Here is a 23,242-nt window from a genome sequence, read left to right as displayed (position 1 = left end):
GGGAAGCTTTGTATGCATTTTACTTAACAGAAGCAATTAAGGGTAAAGCATGTTCTCATTTCCTTCTCCTGTACTCCTTCGTTTCCAAAAGAACTTCCTACTTTATCAACATAACTTTTAGAAAACTAAGAAGTCTACAACCAATCTTAAAAGTACCAAGAACAACGGAGGGAGGAGATGCTTTGATTTTTGTTGGGTTTGTTGTTTGTTTGGTTTTTTTTAACTGCTACAATGAATGACAACTTTCTAGGACAAGGCAGAAAACACACCTTTAATAACAACTGCTCTAAAAGACATACTGCCCTTTACCCAATAAGATATATATCTATATATAAGATATATATCTATACATCTAAAAGATATACTTGCCCTTTAAAATGAAGTAATCCGTAGGTATTACACCAGGTAGAATGTGACTTTTGACCAGTCCTCTTTTGTAGTGTTGCACACTCAAACAAAAAGTCTTATTCTCCAGGGAAAAATCCGATTCAAAAGAAGTCAGAAATCCACTCGGGTCAAATAATCCTATCAAGTCTGGTTACTTTATTTTTCATCTGTGCAGTCAGTTAAAAGAACAGTTAACGATGAAAACAGACAACCACAGAAGCTTTAGGTACAGTATTGTAACACTGAAGAAGCAAATGACCGCACCGAATATGTTCTTTATGCTGGTCATTCCCAAACGAAACAGAAGTACACACACAGGTCTAGTTCAGTGTAAAACCCGATATTAAGCAGCAAGTTGCCCACAGATTGCAGCACAGTATATGGCATTTACTGCAAATAACTACAGCAGCAGTGCTTAGTGGATGAACTGCATAGAATTAGCCTCATGGGCAAACATTAAATCACCACGATAGTAACTTTAGTGGCTCCCTAACAGGTCTGAATGATGCAATTCAGCATGAGCAGAGTTGTTTACACCACTCGAATTTTAGCAATAGCTTTTGTATTTTTTCCACCAGTCTACACTGTGTTTTTTTCCGGCCTTCATTGCAGTAACTGTTTTCAATTAACTGTCACATAGAACATAGGTAATTACTGCTTATTCAGTTACACAGCCCCTGCAACAAAAGTGATATGACTGTATTTAAAATAAGAACCCAAAATACATTCAAGAGAATGGTTGCAACAGTAAGGCAAGAAACAGTTTTAAAAATAGATCCTACTGAACAAAACAAGACCAACTGTGTAACCTGTTGCCTTCATAAGGTTTCAGACTTGAATGGGACAACTCAAAATTAAGTGCTTACCCACCAGTAATGGTTAAGAAGTACATTGGTAAAAATATTCAAAGACATGAGTATATTGGACTGCCAGCAATCACAACCCAGGTCTTATCACAAGTACACTTTCACACATACAGCTTCACTTTTACAGGTTTGCTAGAAGTGCCCTGTACAAAGATTTTTACTACAGACTCCTTCAGGAAAAATTAGGCATTGACAGAAGACATCAGCATTCCAAAATTCTTCCAAACCACATAATACAAACCTTTGGCCTGCTACTAATAAGATCATTAAAGTTATGCACTAGGCAGACAGCATTATTGGCAGCTATATCACAGCAACATTAAAAAAACATAGCATCAGCTGTTTTAAAAAAAAAAAAAACCAAGATGACTGAATATAACTTTGGGGAGTGAAATGTACATCTATGTACGTCAAAGGGAGGAGAAGGAAGTTGTTTGGCTAGAGCAGATGAGATACCCAGAGGTTCCACATCCATTTTATTGCGCGTTTGATCAGTGTCAGCATTCAAACCCAGATGGATTTTTCCTTCGTTGTCTTGCTTCAGAGCCTTGATTCTTGCACCTTTAGAGGTACCCTGACGAGCTACGTGTATTGCTCTAACTTCACATTTCTTCATCCCTACTAGAAGCAGAGACTGAGCTAACTGTTACTTATCTCAGCCAGTGATACCACGAGCATCATCCTTCTGCCATCTTCTGCACACTAAAGTCTAGGTAAAAGTGAAGTGTGGTGGAGTGTCAATATCCTATGTCAGTACAAAAAAAAAAATAATTAAAAAAAATCATCTTTATTTGTAAGCGTGTATTAGCAAAGCTCAAGACAAAGATGCTCAAGATGTTTCTTAAGAAAAAGGTACCAGTACTTGGTTAGCCCTGATAAACTGAAAATCTCATCATGTGAAAAGACAATGTCACAATATTCTTGTGTCTGTATAAGTTATGCAAGGCAAACAGCTGAAAGCAGCAGCAGGGAATAGAATCTGATTGCTTTTGCTCTGTTGGAATAAATGTGAATTTTACTAATTAAAAAAAAAAACCACAAAACAACATCATTAGGCATTCCCTTGCAAGCAGACAGGACAGAGTAAGAAGGCTATCAGTATTTCTACATGTGGTTAGAGGATATGTGCATAGCACTGCTTAATCCTGCTTGAAAATGTAACCCTGTAATACACATTGTTTATACATACATGCTAGTAAACAAAACAAAGACTTTTCGACTCCAAAAGAAGCTCAGGGCTGATCTTACATATTTTAACACTGAAGCATCCAAATCTTTTTTATGAAGTGAATGCTCTCATTAGCTTTTGAACAGTATTCACAGGTGACAAATTAAAACATAAAGGCACTAAAAGAGTGCTCTTTTCCCAGAAGTAGGCCTACTTGATGAAAAAGCTAAATTTTGCTGCTTTTAGCCATATAATGAACCAAACCACAAGTTTGGGAGTCATAGGTTTAAACTTCTTAACAGCTGAAAGTACAAGACCAATTTTGTAGTCGGGTTTAAAAGTTTTTATACAGGGAACAATGATCCAAACACCACCACGTATCCAAGCTCTGAGAGAAAACTAACGCTGTCGACAAGATGTGCTGGTAGCTCGCTCTCACACACACATCAGAGGTGGTACGTGCATGTTCCTCCTCTTTCCAAAGTCTCATGCATCAATCTTCCCGAGTTGGTAGATAATGAGAAGTGGAGCTCTTTTATTCTGAAGTGCAACGTCAAAATAGCTGTGTATCTCACTCTCAAAGAAAACAGGAACAACTGCTTATTACTGGTAAAAATCAGTAAGTCCTCCAGCAAATATGAGGTACCAAATTCATTGCTATAACACTATCAAAGTGTTACAGTGATGTCCACCAAATTGGTCAGAATGCCTTAACTGGTTTCAGGAAAGAGGATATGTCAGGTACATAGACCCGATGTAAAGGTGTACAAAGTGAACTAGAGAAGTGCTTAGTATCCAAAAACCAAAGATGACACTTCAGAATACTAAACAGTGAGTACATAACCCAGGCACCTTCCCTTCTCCAACACAAGTTGGACTTCGAGTTAAAGGTTCAGGAAAAACCTACAGAAACCTAGTAGGATTGTTTAACCTGTAACCCTTCTTACACCAAAACCAAGAAAACAGGTCTTACCACCTGATTCCTTGTTTTGTCTTTTTTAAAAAAAAAAAGGAGATAATAAAAACCTCCAAATCATGTGCATCTAATATTGATTTTTCATATTTCATTTATACTTTTTATATCTATAAGAACATAGCTAACATCTCACTTTAGAATACTTTCTAACGCAGAATATTCTTTCAACCGTTTTCCAAGTTGATGTGCATTCTCAAGGTTGAAGAAAAAAATATATATTCATATATAGCTAAGGAAATAAAACTCAATTTCACTATATGCAGTTACAGTGCTGTAAAGAAAAAATAATTTAGAAACCATTTCAAGTCTGAAATGTTTACTATGTTCAGACTAATGCAAAGGCTAAGCCTATGGTCCAGGACCTGTTTTGAATCTGTGTGCAGAGATAGGAGCTACAGCAGCTCAGCATTTTTCTGATGGAGATTTCTCTCCACCCTTCCTTTCTTCCAGTATTCTATGACTTGCTGCTGAAGCCCTCCCTGAACCTCTACCAAAGTAGCATACCTTGGTAGTTCAGAAGTAAAGGTCCACAGGTTTTATTACCTCTTGATTCAGTTTTTCAGTAAGATCAAACCACTGAACGACACAGTGCAGAGGTGCTTAACAATTCATGGTTAGTCAGAAGTTCCATGGAGTACTTTAAGTTGTGTCTTCTGTAGGTGCCCTTCGCTGCCGAGCAGATTTCGGTCTACCTCTCTGAGGCGAGGGTGGAGGCTCCTGTTCCGCTTCAGGCTCTGAAGGCTCGTTGTCTCCCTGCTGGGACCCCGTATCACCTATCAATTCTCTCAGGAATTTGAATTTAGACAAAAACAATTGCCAAACCACGTACCAGCCTGCAGGAGAAAGAAAAAGTACTGCTTAGTTACTTCATACAAATCGATGTCAGCTCTCAGGCAAAGGATACCAGGAAAGTGAGAAAAATTTTTGATCGGCTCCCGTTCTTTAATTGCTAACTTTCAACCCCAAGACCCCTCTGCAACACATCCTCTCCTTTCTACAGCCCTAGAAATACCAATTCATCTTGATATAGCTTGCCCTCATCCAGAAGCAAACAAGCTCTGGGCCAGGACCTACACATTCCAAATTGTACTGCCACAGCAAGCAGTAAGTACGTGATCACCATAGCACAGAAAAAGGTCTCAACTGTCACAAGAAAAGGAATTTCTGTGATTATATATAAAAGAAGGCCTCAGGATTCATTACACAAGCACTGTAAAAAGGTATCACGAGGGTTTCTACCCAAACATATCATTCTGAAAACACATTTTAAAAGCTGCATGACATAATTCCTATTAAGCACACTTGTGGAGATCTTGAAATTAATACCATGTTTTATACTAAACCCTATTCTGAAATGCACAACGTCTCTCTTCTTATGTTCACTAAAAGACCACATCCCCAAATACAAGGTGTTCCCTCACCATGCATTAAAGTAAAATTAACATTCTCTGGTAAATTTGCGTTCTGCTCCACTGCTAAAATGCTCCGGGTCCCAAAACTATGCAGGTAAAGAGTTGAGATGGTCACATTTGGAGAATGTCTCTTGAAAAACACTTAAAATCGAGCTCCTCCTCTCTCTTGTATAAGCGTTTCTGTAAGAGGTAGCCAAGGAATTTAAAAAAGCAGATATAAATATATCTAAACCTAAAGCAGAATCTTCCTTTTACAAGGTCTCCCTTATCTAACCATTTAGATCAAGACTGGAGCTTTACCCAGCTGAGAACTAGTGACATCCCTTTCCCTCTAGCTAACCAGCCACGTTCCGTCCTATGCAGAACAGGAATGTAACTTCTCCGTGAAAGACAGAGTTAAGTAGCATAAAATTTAAACAGCGATTTGAAAACATATGCCATATAAGCATCATTTGCAACACCAAAACCCATCTGTCTCGCATAAAGCTATAAATCAATACTCCCATTTTCTCTTCAGAAGGTCCTGCCATCCAAGCCCATACAGCTGACCTAGGCAAATATTAAGAGCACTCTTTCAGAGAGCGAGGAAAACTCATCCTCCCAATTACACAGCTATCAGCAGAAACAGACTTCTAAGCGTGGACGACAGGGGCATATTAGGGAAGGAGAAGAAACACTAACAAGTAGCAATTGTGTAACCATAGCATTGCTATTTTTCTTCTTCTTCTGTCATCAAGAGTCACGCCAACATGAGCAGGCCATTGCTTAGACCGAAACAAGATCCCACCCTTCCCCTCCTTCCTGGAATACTTTCAACATCCTGCAGAGTTTTAACTGCCACAACTTCTCTGCTGCTGAGGAGATTCAGAGGACAGCTTTTACATGACAGCCTTTTACAGTCTGAATCAAACCCTAAAGCCCACACCAACCATTTCCTTTTCCATTAATACCTAAACCTTTAAATGACTTGTAATTAAATTGAATTCAACATCCCACAAACGCATTAAATCCCCCTACACCCAGAAAAAAAAAAAAAAGTCAGTGGCAGATGTGTGGTTTTGGTATCTTTTTTTCTTTCATATCTACAGGTAAAAATTGAAGTAGCGACTTTCTGAAAATTTTGTCAAGGAGTAAGTTGGGTCTCTGGGACCAGTAACGCCTTGTGTATTCTGAAGATAGTGAATCCATTCTTCCCATGAGCATACAGCTCATTAAAGAGTAACCAAATTTCTAAACCCCACACTCATTTCTAGTCCACATGGGAAGAAAATTTACAAGTGAAATATTTGCAAGTGAATATAAGAAACTTGCAAGAAGCCAGACCTACGCAGAAAATTACAAGCCGTTTGAAAATGTGTCCTACTCCCCAATTTGTTGACAAAGTTTGGGACACTAGACTCAGAAGTGCACAAAAAGCACGGGGGTATGTTCTGCTAAGTCCACTTATGCATATGTGCGTGGGGAGGACCTCTCAGCTTCAGATTGTTTGGTTGGGATTTTTGTTTGATTTTCCTTTGGTTGTTTTTTGGCTTTGGTGGGGATCTTTTTGTGTGAAATCCTACCAAAAACACCTACAAAGTGAATTACTGTGAAACAGAACATTTCTCCCACAGAGCACCAGGAAGGGAAGTCAAAAAATATTCATGGCCATCCCAAAAAAAGAGTTATAGGGCACTTTACAGTAGCATGACCTGAATATATTTGATACAAATAAATACTCCATTAAATGAGGTATTTTAACTTAGGCTAGATAAAGCGGACCATATGCATCTTCTGTCCCTGCAAACAGAATCTATCACTTAACACACAGAAAACATTCACAGTTCATTTGGGGACACTCTCCAGAAAGGCAGGAATAATTTGTTTTCGATGTTTGGTTGGAGTTATACCACCATGATCTGAGTATCCAAAATACAGAGTGCCATCAGTAAATTTTAGAGCTCTCTAGCTCAAGAAGACAAACAAGACTGTGTAAATAATCAGCCAACAAGACTGGTTACAGTAAACAACCAACCAATGGTGATAGACAGGTGAAACAAACCACAATGCAGTGCATTGAAAAGAAAATAACAACAGGCTTAGCCAATAGTGGGAGGATAACTAGGTTTGAAAACTAGAGTTTCAAAACCTCCCAAGATCTCCCAACCTGTACCTGAGACATTTAGGTATAAGATAATCAAAGTAGAAAGATTCCTTTCTTTCACTTGCTTTAGTCACAGAGCCAGCAGCCAGCTTGGATGGAAAGTTAAAAAAAAATAATTCCCAAAACAATCTGAATCAAGTTAAGAATGTCTCTTCAGCTGAGACTCCCTGTCGCCTCACTGTTACTAAATTCTGAAGTAAGAATTTCCTTGGAAATAACGAGACTACTAAAGAAAATGTTATTCTGGGTAAGAGAAACTCTCTCCAGCAACACTATCAACTGAATATACCATTAAACAAAACCACTCAGACAGACAAAGCCTGGAGGCAGATTCACGATACTGAGTTACTCTGAATCAGAAGACAATGCATTTTCTATTAATTTCACAATCTCTTAAGAACATTGCAAAATGGCAACACCCAACATCATGCTATAGCGAAGAACTGTATGCTAAAATACGTTAAATAATAGCATATTTTTAAAAAATAAAGTAATTGTGAAGCAATTTAAAACACACAAAAAGAGGAAAACGGGCATTTCTGTGCATTCTTATCTTTATGAAGCTCAGTTTAGCTTTGCAACAATTTTGATGTAAAGCTTTTCCTGGATGGGCAACTGACACCACTGGTTTGCATCTTAAATACTTCCAGTTTGTTCAGGCAAGCCACCCTCAAAGAAGTCCTACTGGTTTAACTTCACACACAAAACACTTGATCTGAAGCAGTCTTCCAGTGCTTACTTTATTTTCCATAGCCATTTGATTTATCTTTTCAAATCATTCTTAGCTCAATTGAACCTGTGGAAGTCAAACACCATACCCACAATACATCTTTGGGAAACAAGCAGTGATGATGTGCACATTATAATATACATAGAACATTTCTGCATTAATCGGGGAAAGAAGTTGCTTCTCAAAGAAGCAAGCCAGATCCAACAGTACGTTATCACAGTGCAAAGCACAGACTCCAGCTCTTGGCACAGCAGATACCTGAATCCAGAGAGAGTCAGGAAATCCTGTCAACTGCAAACACACTCACTAAAAGCTGAGAGCCATCCTCTCATTTAAAATGCCACGGCCAGTTGCCACCAAAGACGTTTAAACCACATTTGGCATTGTGCCATCAATATGTCAACCCCTTTTATAAATGATGAAGCAATGTGTTTGTGAAGGTGGAACCATGAAGTCAAAGCCTCTTTTACTGACTCATCCATAGATGTATGTAACATCAGGATGTTAAACAGATTTTATGAAGATTTCATAAAGGGGAAAGAAACAAGGTGATCTGCCTACAACATCACTCCGCCTCAAAAGGTGAGGGGTACAAGTCTCAGGTCCACATATTTCATTCATCTTATACTGGCTTGTATGCTATGCTAACAGATGGATTTCTATACTGGAGCAAATTTCCTCTTCCATTAGAATTGTGAAGAGCAAACAAAACAAAACAAAAAAAAACAGGTCTAACATGGTGTGCTCTGGTAAAGCAATCTGACTTTTCTTACATGAAATACAAATTAAACCAAGAAAGGAAGGTGATGCAGTAACAGTGCAAGACAGTCTGAAAATCTGGTTTCTATTTCTGATCCTTTTCTGGACTTCTTGGTGCAGTCTTGCAAGATCATTTTACCTCTGTGTCCCTACTGATTTGAAAATAGGATGCTACTACTCCAGCACATGAAGACTGATTTAGAACTGGGTTATTGCCAAGGTGGATGAGGTGAATGTTATCTGTATTCAAATGCTGAAGTGTCCATCACAAAAAATCATGAGTAGAAAAAGGAGGAAAAAAAAAAAAAAAGCATGGGGCTGTAAATGCTAACCTGAGATTTGGGAGAACAGGGTTCTACAGAGTGCTGTATCAGATTTTTTCTGTGACCATGGAGAAGTCACTTTAATGCTGTGCCTTAATTTTAAGATGTAGACAATATACTGGTTAGTGGATAGTTTCACTATGGAGAAGATCAGACTGAAGGAAGCATTTGGAATAACAGAAGACACCAGGTGACACGGTGCTTAGTTCTGCACAGCTCCTTAAACCTGGTCCCACTTACTGCCACATTCTACCACACGCTGCTTGCTGACTGATAGCAAGGAAACTTGCTCTCTTCCAATCTCCCATTTATAACAGTTTCAAAACTCAACTTCAAATTAAAGGGTATTTTCTCTCCATTGCTGGTTTAGTCAAGGATGACTTCATCTTTTGAAGTATTTTACAAGATCCATTCATTTAAGATAATTACAAAACTGTTTAAATGAAGAATTAAAGAAAAGCTTTTCATGTAGAATCTAGGGCTCAAATATTTTCCCATCTGCACCTGAATTCCGATTTGTGAAGCAAACGACACACTTGTTTAAGCACTTTGAGATACATCATTTTTGTTTTAAGGTCACATCTCTCAAAACACACCTTACTAGCCTATCTTGCCAAATGAGAGGAACGCTTCTATCTGTTCCACTGAAGGCACTTCTGCAGTTTCACATGGCTCCATGGGAAATTAAAACAAATACACAGCAGTAAGCAGTACTTTGGCTAGTATTTCATCTTATCCTATACCCTTGACTATGCATTAATTCCTCCCATCTGCAGAGGAACATGGAATACACAAGCACAGCGATGAGACCACCAGAGAAAGGAAGTCAGAAGAGGGGAAGGGGGGGGGGAAGTGAAAGCAAGTTACCTCAGTCCCACTTCTAAAAGAGCAACTGAAAAATTGCAATGTTTACAGTCCCTCAATGGTTTCTATGTCAGATGTGACCAGATTACAAATAGAGATGTTGCTAGCTGCAAGCCTTCTGTGCTTCCTAACAAATTCAGATTAACATTTGAAGTAGCAGTTGCAGGCATCCAGAAATGTTTAAAAGAAAAAGAAATCAGGTCATTTATTCAAAGTACTTTTATAGATATTGATGCCTAATTTCAGGCATAAACATTTGCTTTTCACATGGCTTAAATACTGGCCCAAATAACTTCTGACAGTTTGTGCTCTGAATTTTGTCTGTTCACTTCAGAAAAATGATAAAACTATACTTTCTCCCCATGATTTAAGTTTTGATATCACTTATCACATCATGTTTGTGATAAGTATCAGAAATCCACATGATCCTAGGATGTCTCCTGGATAATAAAGTCTATTGTTTTCTGCTGTCATTCACACCACGAGTCCTTTTATAAGCCACTCAAAATTTTAAGTTACAGGTCTTCAGGTTCTTGACCCTGTTAAGTTCTCTTCATAAGGCTGTTTCAGTATCTCTCATCAGATGGCTCCAAAAATACTCTTATCAGCTAAATCCTACTCAAGATTATATCCAGACATTCTTGTGTCAGGTTTGTCCATTAATTTGTCCATCTTAGTGGCTGGCATTTACTCACACCCTGTCATACATAGCACTTGGTCTCCCTGAGAGCCTAACAGGCTGTAAAGACAGAGAGACCTGTAGGTAAGAACGTGAATAAGAAACTGCCTATCACTGGTGTAGATAATTAAACTGGAAGCAGCTTGTACTCAGTTATTTTTTTTCTAATAGTGGTCTTGACACTGTTTTCCTTGATTATTTTCCACTAATAAATATGGCATAAGAAGTGTATCAATATTAATGAATAAATGCTGTGTGATAGAAAAAATCATTACAAATACTCTAAATCGTTATCAACTCCTACTAAGTCACTTCTAACAGGGCAACAGTTTAATTCGCCCCCAAAAAAAGCAATGAACACATCAGCTTCCTGTGCCCAGTACTTTTGAAATCTAAGTGACTTCTAGCAATCATTTTATAAACTCTGATACTGTTCACAGTAAAATACAATGGATTCAAAGCAAAGTATTCACTGAATCCAAGTAGAATGCACAATACAGAACTCCAAGCTGCTAAGTATTTATAAACCACTAAAATTAAAATAAAAATAAATAAATTATTAATTGCTTTTGTTCTATTTAAGCAAGAAAATACTAGAGAGATATTTAAGTTAGCAGGCAAAGTTAAAGAGCTCCTTAGCATTTCAATTTAATTTGCCACATACATACAAAAATAGAAAGGCCTGGAGAAAATGATTCTTGTTTCTGATTTTGAACAGCATGTTGCAAAATCATTTTACTCTTTCAGCATGACAGTAAGCAACGATTTCATACGCATACTCCAAAAAGCTAAAAAACCTAGAAGTACAACGTTTCATCTTCTAAAAGATGAAAAGTGGACAGACAACACCTAATGAGCATATAGAAACTTGAATAAAAAACCACTCTGAATAAATATCCACTAAGGTCACCATTTAGTTTGTAACAATGAACAGGACATAGGACATACAGGAAAAGAGCACAAGACCAGGAAACATACAAGGTGCACCCTCACATACCCTTGCAGTCCCAGTTATCTGTATTTCAGAAATTTCCTTACCTATTAGTACTATGGCTTGAAGATGTTGACCTTTCTCCCACAAACTCTAAAGGATAAAAGTTTCAGCATCCAAAATAGTCTCTGTTAACGTTAATGAACCTGCAGTTTATTTCCCCATTGTGGAAAAGAAAACCTTTTGTTTTAAGCCTGTTGCTTGATCATTTAACTCTACGTACTTCAATTCCTCTGTAATGATGAAATTTCACAACCGTTCCCAGGTCACCTTTTTCATTCCACTCATTTTTATGGGCATCACCCTTTCTCTGTTTTCTAGTCATCTGTTTTCCAGGCTGGACAGATCTAAGCTATTTAGAGCTTCTTCATGCAGAAATCCTTACATAGCTCTCACCATCCTATCTTTAAAAAAAAAAAAACCTGGGATTAATTTGTGGGTTTTTTTAAGTAACACTTTAATAAGAAAATAGAATGTTTGAGACAGTCACGTGGTAGACTCCTGTAGCAATATAATGTCATTTTCTATTTTATTTTAAACTTCTAATGTTTGATTTGCCTATCTGCTTGCTACAAAGTATTAAACAGATATTTTGGAGAAATGCTTGCAATTACTGCAGCTAATCCTTTCTTTGGGACAGCAAAAGCTCAGTTTGAAGCCATTATTTTTCTCCACATAAATTATGCATGCATATATTTCACACTTTTAATGTGCATTACTCCATGGATTTAATACTGCATTTCACCTCCTATATTATCCACTCCCTCGATATTGCAAAATCTCTTCAAAATGCTCTGCCGTTTATGACCACAATTAACAGGTTTTTTTAAGTACTAAATGCCAGCTGACACCTCACTTTGCTCACTTGGTTTTCAAAAATCACTTATAAATCCACCAGATTATTTGCCTGTTCTCTTACAAGCTTTTCACCACAGGCTATGGCATAGTTTGCGTTTGGTGGTGGTGATTTTGGGGTGCGGGTTTGTTTTTTTTTCCAGAGCTCTCAGTTCAGTGTATCGATCACAACACCCACACGCATTACACTGCTGATCCCTTCAAAGAACGCCAACAGACCTGCAAGCCGTGCCTCCCATTGAAATAACCCTTGTCTCTGCATTAAAATAAATGCGAGTCTTGGATCCACGTAAGAAAAAAACCCTCCCACGAGCTGCTCTCAATCTATTCTAGCAAACAGATGTCAAAAGCTGAAGGGCACCGCTTCTTCCATTCATTGGCATTTCAGACCCAGGCAGAGGTGCAGAGAGTGTCTGCTCAGTAGCCCATTCACTAAAAAAAGCTGTCAGCTACAGATTAGTCACCGAATTAAGCTCTGGAAGCATTTCAAAGCTAAAAATTATTTGGGAAGGAAGAGAAGGGGGCGCTGCGAACCGCACACGCTCCCCCCCAACAGCCCACCACCACCACCACCACCACCCCCCACCCCGGGGCCCTCTCCTTTCCTTCAGTCAATCTGAGCAAAGAGGAACCCGCGCAAATTGAGAGAGGGAGCGGGGGTGAGGGCGGAGGGGACACGGGCACTGCACACCGGAGCCGGGCCGGCCCTTCCGCACCTCCTCACCCTCCCCGGAGCCGAGAGGAGCGGGCGGGACTCACCGCACAGCATGAAGAGCAGCACGCAGGCCAGGGTGGCCACGATCACCAGCAAGGTCAGCCCGATGCTCTGCCACATGGCGCCGGCCGCTTTCCCCCCGCCGCCGGCGGTAGCACCGAGGGGTTCCTCCTCGAAGACGCCTCCCCGCCGGGCTAGGCCGAGCCCCACCGGCGGCCGTTAGGGCCCGTTCAGCCCTGCGGGAGGGGCGCCGGGGGCCCGGCCGGCCCCTTGGGCGGGTCACCCCCGCGGCGGGGCCCCCTCAGGCGCCGCCGGGGCTGAGCTGCGGGGCAAAGGCCCGCCGGCGGCTACGGGGAAGAAGAGGAGGCTGCGCCTCGCATCGCTGCCGGCTGACCCCCGGGGAAGGGAGGAGGCAGCGGAGGCCCAGCCGGGAGGGCGCGGAGAGCCGGGAGGACCCGGGCTGAGCCGGCAGCGGCGGCCCCGGCCCCGTCTCCGCCTCCCGGCGTGAACAGGGGCGGTGGAGAGGCGGGGGGCGGGCCCTCAGGCGCGTCGCGGTGACGCGCGGCGGCGCGCCGTGCATGCTGGGAGTTGTAGTTCGCTTCCCGCCCGAGCGGGCGGACGCCTCCCGGACGGGGGACAACAACTCCCGGCGTGCCCCGCAGGCCGCCCCCTCGCGGCGCCAAACGGCCGGGGCAGCCGTTGCGCCTCGCGCCGGGGAGGCTGAGGGGAGGCCGGCACCGGCTCCTTCCGAGCGGGCCCGGCCGCCTGGGCAAGGGCTGAACTGCCGCTGTGGCGCCGCTCCCGCAGCAAGATGAGGCGGCGCTGAGTGAGGGGCGGGGGGCCAGGCCAGGGGGCCGAGGCCTGTCATGGCTGCGTGAGGCAGAGCGGGGACAGCCGCTGTGGTAAAACAGGGGTGCGCCCGTGGCCGAAGCGCTGAACAGGAGACACATAGAATCATCTAGGTTGGAAAAGACCCTTGGGATCAGCGAGTCCAAGCATCTACCCTACTCTACAAAGTTCTCCCCTACACCATACCCCCCAACACCACATCTAAACATCCCCTTCAGGGATGGTGATTCAACCACCTCCCTGGGCAGCCTGTTCCAGTGTCTGACCACTCTTTCTGTGAAAAACTCTTTCCTAATGCTCAGTTTAAACCTGCCCTGTTGGAGCTTGAAGCCATTCCCTTGTGTTCTATCACTACCTGTGAGAAGAGACCGGCACCAACCTCTCTACGATGTCCTTTCAAGTAGTTGTAGAGAGTGATGAGGTCTCCCCTCGGCCTCCTCTTCCTCAAACTAAACAGTCCCAGCTCCTTCAGTCACGAAGCTGTGTAGGACAGACACTTCTGCGGTACTTTAGGGCACTCGTAAAGGATGGGGCAACCCGATTTCTGGTTCCTCTTTATCCCTCTTGTCATCATCGCTGCCCGTGCTCTCCCCGGTTTGGTGGACAAGGGGACAGCAGGAGTGGAGTACCAGCCCTTAGCCACAGCAGCGTTTCTACCTCTGTGCCACCCCAGGGTGGTTCAAATTCCACAGGACCTTGGCTCTTGCCCTCTGTTGACATTGTAGCCGTAGATCAAAGCTGGTCTTTTCCTCTTAAGAGCAATCTGAGGAAATAATAGCTTCCAGGAATCGTGAGATAAGTGTAAAATAATCTTGATCCTGATCCAGACTTTGCCTGTAGCACTGGATCCTTTGTAACGTAAGAAGTGCTGGTTAATGTTTTTAAAACTACTGGAAGTACATGTGTTTAAATCCACTACTACAGGAGCCTAATTTCCCATGAAGATGTCACCATTGCAGTCAGATGTCAGAGAAAGCTAATACAGTTCTCCTTTGTGTTTCTTTTATGGAGTATTTAGCTTTCTGTAAAGGGGAGGTTTTAAAAAAAAAAAATTCTGCTCATTGAGCATGCCATGTGCTTCCTCCTTTCAAGATACCTGTAAACCAGAATTACCTGCACGTGCAATTCCCAATTCACATCCTTAAATTTGCTGTCACTTCACCAAATCAAACCAGAGTTCTTCTCTTTCTGTTCCTAGCCTTCTCTCCCAACATTTCTGGCCCTATTTAATACCCTGCCTAACCCACTTAGCATGTCATTTGCAAGTATGATTTCACTCGAAACATATTTTCTCTTATTTCTCAATAACTTTGTAGTTTGACATGTCTCCAGATCTTTAAATGTCACTCTAATTCTGTCCTAAGCAGTTGCTACACATACTTAAGCACAGTTTCTTCTGTATTGCAAAAAAACAGCAAACCAGCAACAGTTACTACCATATTAAATTTTGATAAATATTTAAGCTCCCTCCTAGTCACACTGTTCTGCTTCTCTGATTTTTTGCGTATCATCTATAGTTAGAGTAAGTTCTCTGGATATAGGACCACCACTTTCTCTTTGCTGTAAAACAGCTGCCACATTTTAGGCCTATTAAAATATTTCATCATCCTACAGTTACAAAGTGTTTTACTAATAGTAGTTAATTAATTCACATCACACCCCTAAGCACTGCAGAACCACCCAGCATCTGTAACTGAAGAACAAAATTATTTTGGATTTAAATAATTTTGGAGTGATAAATACACATGACCTATATACATGGATTATAAACATAAATTATCAAATATACTTGATAACATCCATGGCAACATTCTAGAAAATAAAGAAGAAACAGGTAGCAATTAGATTTCTCATATTAAAATGCACAGGTAGAGGGCCTCTTAATCAACATATGTTCAGCTTGGAAAACCTTAATTTTTCTTATTTAAGTGTTCCTTTTTTCTAAATCATAAGGTGTCCCTTTCTCTAGCTCATCCACCAAGCTAATCACCTGATCATAGACCATCAGGTTGATAAGGCATGATTCATAAATCTATGTTGACTATTCACAATCACCTTCTGTTTGGATATGATTTCCAGGAAGCTTTTCTCCCTCACCAGGATTGAGGTGAGGCTGACTGGCCTGTAGTTCTCCAGGTTTTCCTTAGAGATAAGGAAATCTTAGAGATTCTTAGAGATAGGAGTGATGTTTGCCCTCTCCCAGTCTTCAGGAACTTCTCCCAGTCACCACTGTGTTTCAAAGATAATTGAGAGTGGCCTTGAAGTGACATCAGCCAGCTCCCTCAGCACCCATGGACCCAGTCTCTCAGGCCCTGTGGACATAGGGATTTCCAGTTTGTTTAAGTGCTCCCTAACTTGGTCCTCTCCCACCAAGGGTAAATCTTCCACGCTCCAGACTTTCACTCTGGTCCTGGTGACCTGAGACTGCTTAAGACCAGTATGGATGAACTACTGAAATTGTCCTCAGGACAGACAACAAGCAAGTAAAAAAGACTTTCTAACATAATGGCTGAAGCACTTAAAGAGGAGGTAGAAGTTCAAACACCACAGGCATCGGCAAGGGGAAACTGTGGGTGTTACACTCTAACCAAGCTGTGACATAAAAAGAGAAACACTTCCTCCTCCAACCATACCAAAGATTGGTATTGACCAAAGATAATCTTCATTATCCTATTTTTCCTAATATGTGAAATAAAGCCTTTTCTTTGGAACACTTGGAATTCGTTGTGTCGAAACATAAATACAGATTTCCATCTGAATGAAAAAATGGAGCATAATATTCTATGTATTTTATCTAAGACTTTTCTTCAGACCAAAGTTAAATGACATGAACATGTAGACATCTGTCCCACTACATATCATTTTGTGTGCTAATGTGCCAGAAATCTTTACCAATATTGATGATGATGATGATGCATTTGGGATAAGTGAGATACAACACGGGTATTGTTATTTCTCAAAAACTTGTGAAACCACACAAAAGAGAAAATATAAAAAGATTAGTGTTGGACAGACGAGGTTTTCTCATCACTGAAGTTCAGAAATAAGGCTGTTTATACAAATCTAAGCTTATTCTACCCAGTTCCTTATGTGTATGTGTGCAACATGGAGTTACAGAATTGGGTGTAGGTCATTTGTTCCCAGAAGAGGACAGAGAAACTCACTGATGATGTCATTATGGTCTTCCATCCATTACCTTGTAACACTTGCCCACTGCATACTATTGATATTATACGTTTAATACTCTTTCCTATGATGATCAACGCTGACCAGACTTTTCACATCTTCTCTCTCGGTGTGTACAACCACGTACACATTGAGGTATGTTGTGGGGGTGGAGGAAAGGGGGTGATCAGGTCATCAAGCAACAAAGGGGCTGCCGCACCAGTCGGGTGAGCAGGCGTTTGGAAGGTTTCTGCCAAGCGGTGCACCAGACACACCTCCACCGAGCAGCAAGGCCATGCAATGCTGCAAATCAGAGAGCTAAAAACCGGTGATAAGAAGAGAGATGCAGATGCTGAGGGCACAAGCCTTGTTTTCAGGGCGTGAGAGCTGATGCAGCCAGACCGACTAGTTGTTTCACAGCATTGTGCTTGCATGGCAAGACAGGTGAGGGATGTTACTATTCCTCCTCCACCGGGGAGAGGGCTGAGGCTGAAATATACGTTTGAAGTATCAACTGATTTTGGATGTGCCCCTTTTGGCCTCCTTTCTGGCAGTTATATGGGGAAACCCTCGTGTTTCCCTTGCATTTATTTGCAGCACAGCTTTCACTGATGTCGGGTGCAGCTGTAAGCACTTTGACCAATCTACACTCAGTTACCTGGAGGCAGACAGCAGAAAGAAGAATAAAATCACTGACAAGCTGTAGAAAAAAAGATATTTAAATGATCTCCCATAACCACATAGAATTTATGTTATATTAAGGAGTGTATTCTAGTCCTGAAAATGAATTTCAGCCACTTCAACAAGATTATCTTTTCTGCTTTTCCAAACCCTTGCGTCATTCATGGCCTCCTGTGTGTTTATTATCATCCGCACCGTGCATTGATGAAGCAGGAGTCTTGCCAAAGGCTGTTATTGTAAATAAGGCTTATTAAAATGAATACACACAAGAAACGCAAGTTAAAGTAATCCAGGCAGGTTTGTTCTATTTTGTTTTTTTCTATGGTGTCCTAATCTTTTAATCCTTCTATTGGCACATACGTTTTCTTTGAAGGTAACTGGCAACCATACCAACTACTGGAGCCAAAACAACATATAGGAACTGAGTGCCTATCATTTGTACCCCAGAAGCTAGTTAGGTAGTGATAATTCGTGTGGAAGCTGCAAAGTGTAGCCCTTTCTTCTATTCAGAACATACTTGGTGATGTCCCTCCAATACCTTTCTTTTGTCATTAATACATTACTATGTACCAGGGCAGGAGTACAGAGAACAGCTTCTTTCCACCCCTTTCTCCCTTCATTACACCTTTACGCATCACACTGTGAGCTCTATAGGGAAGGACTCTGGTGTAGCAAGACCATGACCCCAGACTGGGACCTCCATGTGCTACGCAAGCACTAAATACTAGCTGGTGTGAGAGAGGTCCTTCAGGTCCATCCACAATTCACAGCAAGTTAATGCCACCAGGCTCCTCGGAGCAACACATCTAAATATGGTCTTTTGTAACAACTCAGCTTCAGTTTCTGGTTTGGAGCCATCATTTTTCTCCCAGTTCTTGGCTATGATAAGCATAAGAGGGATGAGGAAATTCTACTTATGTACATTGAGAAAATACCAAACTACACAACTAAACTGTATCTGTGGCTTCAGCCAAGGACTTTTCCTAGACACGTTGCAATTGCTTTCCAGCTTTAGAAAAGCCTTTAAGAGTTAATACCAGCAGTATTACCTTGTTCCGAAAGAGGGTGCTAAAACATAATATTTATTAAAACTGCAAAACTGCATAATTGTTCAACTCAATACTTCCTCCAAAATAAGTTTATTGTGTCTTAGTTTCTATTTTACCTGCTCACAGCTGGCAATTTAATACAAGTTTTAGCTTTAGCTGTACAGACATATTCCACCAGCTGTAGTTTCAAAAACAAAAAGCATAGAAAAAATGACATTATAGAAAGAACTAACCATACGAGAGAAACCAAGAGCACAACCTTTCAAATCTGTTTTGATAAATTACAAAGTATTTTCCCTTTAGCCTGATTACTCAGATTTGATTCCACACAGTTTTATAACTTGACAGTTGTTAAGTACTCACTGAGAGTTAACAAAAATACTGTCACATAAACCTTGTAACTCCCTGTGATGTCACTGGCAGAACTGAGATCTTCAGGAACATAACCATTGTTCTGTACCAACAAAATTAGAAAAATGAATGGATAACAGAAGAAAAATAAGCTCTTTCATCTGAGCTAGCTGCTCAGGGAATAAAGAGTCATTTTGCCCCTGAGTTGGACAGATGCTCCTGACAGGACAGTTTAGTGAGGTCCTGAGTTTAAATTGAGTTATAACTAAAGTTTTGGATGAGATTGTGATCAAGATCAATGGTTGGTAATAAAAGACATGGCTGATTTCACTTTTCTTTCCCAAACTAAAGCTTTATCCTGACTGAAACTTAGCAGGAACTGAGAGTTGCCAATAGTTGGATGATCAGTGGTACCTTGTCCAGCCCATCTCCTGCTGAGCTGCAGACCCAGTGCGACCTCACAGCTCCAAAGTCATTGCAACTCAAAGGTGCTTTTCCTAAGATAAAGAGATATTAAAAACCTGACTGGACACAGCCATGGTCAACTGGCTGTAGGTGACCCTGCTTGAGCAGGTGGGTTGGATCAGATGATCTTCAGAGGTCCCTTCCAACCTCAACCAGTCCGTGGTTCTGTACGTTAAGTAGCTTGCGATGAGGTCCAACCTACAACAACCCCTACACCAACAGGACTCAAGCTAACTCCCTGTGGTATTTCACCGTGAACAATAGTTGTTGTGTAACAGCATCACCCCAGAATGAAGTCCTGTTTTAATTCCCTCCGCTTACTCTCCTTGTTTCCAGGGAGTTTTTAGCTGGAACATTTTTCCACGTGTTGACTTATTTGTCTGCTTTCCTCTCAGCAGAACATGCTGTTCAGCAACCACTCAAAGCTAACATGGATGGCAGAGGTCTGCTGTGCTCAGTGCCTGGGATCCAACTAAATACATGGCATCACCCTCCATACAAAACAGGTGAATCCAAATCCCACCACAACCCTTAAATATCCAAATTCAGGTCATTAGATATGTGTTAAAAATACCCGTAACACTATTACAGCTTCTTTTAGATGCCACCAGAATCCTATTTGCTTCCTATGTGTGTCTTCATTGGAGACATTATTGTTTTGATAAAAAAATGAATCGCTACTGTAGAAGGATACTAATTTAATTAGTATTAACATAATGTATCAAGTACAAAGAACTCAAGAAATTAGCAAATGTTACATCTTGACCAAACTTGAACAGATTATTTCCTTTCTGTTTTAGATAAAGAAAAGCAAGAAAAGAGTGTTTTGTATTACCATGTTCTTAGGTCTGGATTTGGCTTGACATGATAACTCCCACCTGTTTGGACTAAAAAGAAATTGAAATAAAAATTGTGAGGCTGAAGCTTTCCAACACACTGAGTCATTACCATGTTTTTCTGTCAGTCAGTTTCCAAACCACTCCTTGCTCTACAGCACCTGAAGAGTAATCTCTTGGACAAGGACGACAAATTTCTGCTTGGAGGACAACTTCTCTGGGGACAGAATGGATATCAAAAGGTATTTCTCTTCAATATCTCAAGATGGTCTGTTGTTACGCAGAAAGAATCAAATGAATAACCTATCAAATAGGTGAATTAGAGGAAAGGCTGGCAGGTCAACCTCAGGAATTACAGCAGTTCAGTGTAGACAAACGCACCGGAATTTGGAAGCTCAAGCAAACAAGTCTGTGTCTATAAAAGAGGGCTAGAAGTTACATGAGGACACGCTTTCACGTGAAGCTTCTGGCAGTATCGTTTCTGGGCAGGCAGGCAGCCCTGGGACGACAGCCATTCTCACAGCCTTTGGAGTATCCCTGCATCTAGATCCAAGAGAAAGCAAGGGCTGAAGTAGTACATGGACAAAGAGCCCACCAGGAAGGAAGACTTGAGGTGGAGAACATAAGCGCTACATTTTGGACAAATTTAGCCTATCTATGCATCAAGTATGCTTTAGTTTGTGAAGGTGTTACCTGTCTGGCACCAAACACAGTCCCCTTAGCTTATTTCCACTGCTGGTGGCATCAAAACTGGGAAAGACTGTTCTCTGAGCTCTGAGCAACAAAACTCTGAAGAGGCAGAACTGAGAGGGCAGCAATGGGAGCGCATGCATGAACGTGACGTTTTGCACAAGTTTTCATTTAGAAAATAAAATAAAAATGAAGATTTTTCATATTTTAAGAAAGAGTATTTTGATTTCACATGCTTAATTTATTAAATTTATTAAAAACAGAGGAAAAGAAGCAGGATATTTTCAATAAGCTTTTATAGTTTAAATAAAAATTTTATAGGACATATAAGACTGATAGCATTTAGAATAAAAATCAGTTTTGAAGGCATGAAATTTTGTGCTTGTTCCACCAAGCTTGTTCCTCTTCCCTGACCTGTTTCTGTTTTGCATCAGTGGCAGAGTTGTGAGGGGGTCAGTAGCTCCTGCTCTGTGTGATTTTTGCCTCTTCCCTAGCCAACCTAAATAAACATTTGCTTATCAATCCCTTCCTAAAAGACAGATCTCTAGGGAGACGCCACAGTTAGGTGGTAGGGCGACATCGATCTCACTTTGGCACAGTGCATGGAAGACTCAGGGCTTCAGGTCAGAGAACTTCAACTGCAAACACAAGTGCTGGGCTATTGACCAAACCCTCTGTTAAACACAACAGGGACACGTCAGGATCACAGTAGCCAGCCAGTGCCCCTGTTCACTCCAAAGTGGCCTGTCAAAGGCCGATGGCCACTACCTACAGTGACACTTAGGGCCATGCTGGAACAGCATCTTTAACCTCTTCCCCTGCTCAGCTACTGCAGCCCTCAGGAGAAGGACTTGGGGCTGTTGTTGGATGAGAAACTCAACATGACCCAGTAATGTGCGCTCACAGCACAGAAAGCCAACCAGATCCTGGGCTGCATCAAAAGAAATGTGGTCAGCAGGTCAAGGGAGGTGATTCTGCCTCTCTGCTCCACTCTCGTGAGACCCCACCTGGAGTACTGCATCCAGCTCTGAAGTCCTCAGCATAAGAAGGACATGGACGTATTGGAACAAGTCAATACTTGGTCAATACTTGGACCCGTGCTGTTTAATATATTCATCAGTGACCTGGACGAGGGGACAGAGTGTATCCTCAGCAAGTTTGCTGATGATACCAAACTGGGAGGAGTGGCTGACACCCCGGAGGGCTGTGCTGCCATCCAGCGAGACTTGGACAGGCTGGAGGGCTGGGCAAAGAAGAACCTCATGAGGTTCAACAGGGAAAAGTGTAGGGTCCTGCACCTGGGGAAGAAAAATGTCAGGTACCAGTATAGGTTAGGGGTGGACCCGCTAGAGGCAACTACTGAAGAGAAAGATCTAGGGGTCCTGGTGGACAGTAAAATGACAATGAGTAAACAGTGTGCTCTTGCGGCCAGGAAGGCCAATGGTATCTTGGGTTGTATAGGGAAGAGTGTAACCAGCAGGTCAAGGGAAGTCATTCTCCCCCTCTACTCTGCACTGGTGAGGCCACAACTGGAGTACTGTGTCCAGTTCTGGGCTCCCCAGTTCAAGAGGGACAGGGAACTACTAGAAAGAGTCCAGCGTAGGGCTACAAAGATGATTCAAGGATTGGAGCATCTCCCTTATGAGGAGAGACTGAGAGAGCTGGGACTCTTTAGTCTGGAGAAGAGAAGGCTGAGGGGAGACCTTATCAACGCCTACAAGTATCTCAAGGGAGGGTTGAAGGAGGAGGGAGCCAGACTCTTTTCAGTGGTTCCCAGTGAGAGGACGAGGGGCAACGGGCACAAGTTGGAACATAAGAGGTTCCACTCAAATATGAGGAGAAACTTCTTCACGGTGAGGGTGACAGAGCCCTGGAACAGGCTGCCCAGGGAGGTTGTGGAGTCCCCTTCCTTGGAGATTTTCAAAACCCGCCTGGATGCAGTCCTGAGTAACATGCTCTAGCTCTGGGCAATCCTGCTTCAGCAGGGGAGTTGGACTAGATGATCTCTATGGTCCCTTCCAACTCTAGAAATTCAGTGAAATTCAGTGAAGTCCAGTGGAGGGCCACGAAGATGCTCAGAGGGCTGGAGCACCTCTCCTATGAGGACAGGCTGAGAGAGTTGAGGTTGTCCAGCGCCAGGGAGAACTTCTAACAGCTTTCCAATACCAAAAAAGGGCCTACAGGAGAGATGGGGAGGGAGTCCTGATCAGGGAGTGGAGTGATAGGATGAGGGGTAATGGTGTTAAACTGAAAGAGGGGAGATTTAGATTAGATATTAGGAGGAAATT

The 23,242-nt window shown here is 41.8% G+C and overlaps 1 protein-coding gene across 1 annotated transcript; it reads right to left on the bottom strand.

The window, feature by feature from the left end:
- Positions 1-515: 515 nt before the first annotated feature.
- On the bottom strand, positions 516-13,376 carry SMIM13 (small integral membrane protein 13). Its single transcript, XM_014941004.1, has 2 exons — positions 12,913-13,376; positions 516-4,230 (listed from the first exon to the last, which is right to left on the bottom strand). The coding sequence occupies exons 1-2, from the start codon at positions 12,986-12,988 to the stop codon at positions 4,037-4,039; spliced, it is 270 nt and encodes an 89-aa protein (XP_014796490.1). The 5' UTR covers positions 12,989-13,376; the 3' UTR covers positions 516-4,036.
- Positions 13,377-23,242: the final 9,866 nt, after the last annotated feature.

This window comes from Calidris pugnax, unplaced genomic scaffold (genome assembly GCF_001431845.1).
Source record: "Calidris pugnax isolate Ruff unplaced genomic scaffold, ASM143184v1 scaffold8, whole genome shotgun sequence".
Classification (NCBI taxonomy): domain Eukaryota; kingdom Metazoa; phylum Chordata; class Aves; order Charadriiformes; family Scolopacidae; genus Calidris; species Calidris pugnax.
Note: the sequence above shows the minus strand (reverse complement) of the source record. Positions and strands in the feature narration are given on the sequence as shown.

What these genes read in the sequence shown, in the direction of transcription:
- SMIM13 (XM_014941004.1), bottom strand. Translation starts at nt 12,988, where the DNA reads ATGTGGCAGAGCATCGGGCTGACCTTGCTGGTGATCGTGGCCACCCTG. An exon ending in GCTGCTCTTCATGCTGTGCG is followed by an intron (nt 4,231 to 12,912) that starts GTGAGTCCCGCC and finishes TTTCTCCTGCAG; the next exon opens with GCTGGTACGTGGTTTGGCAA.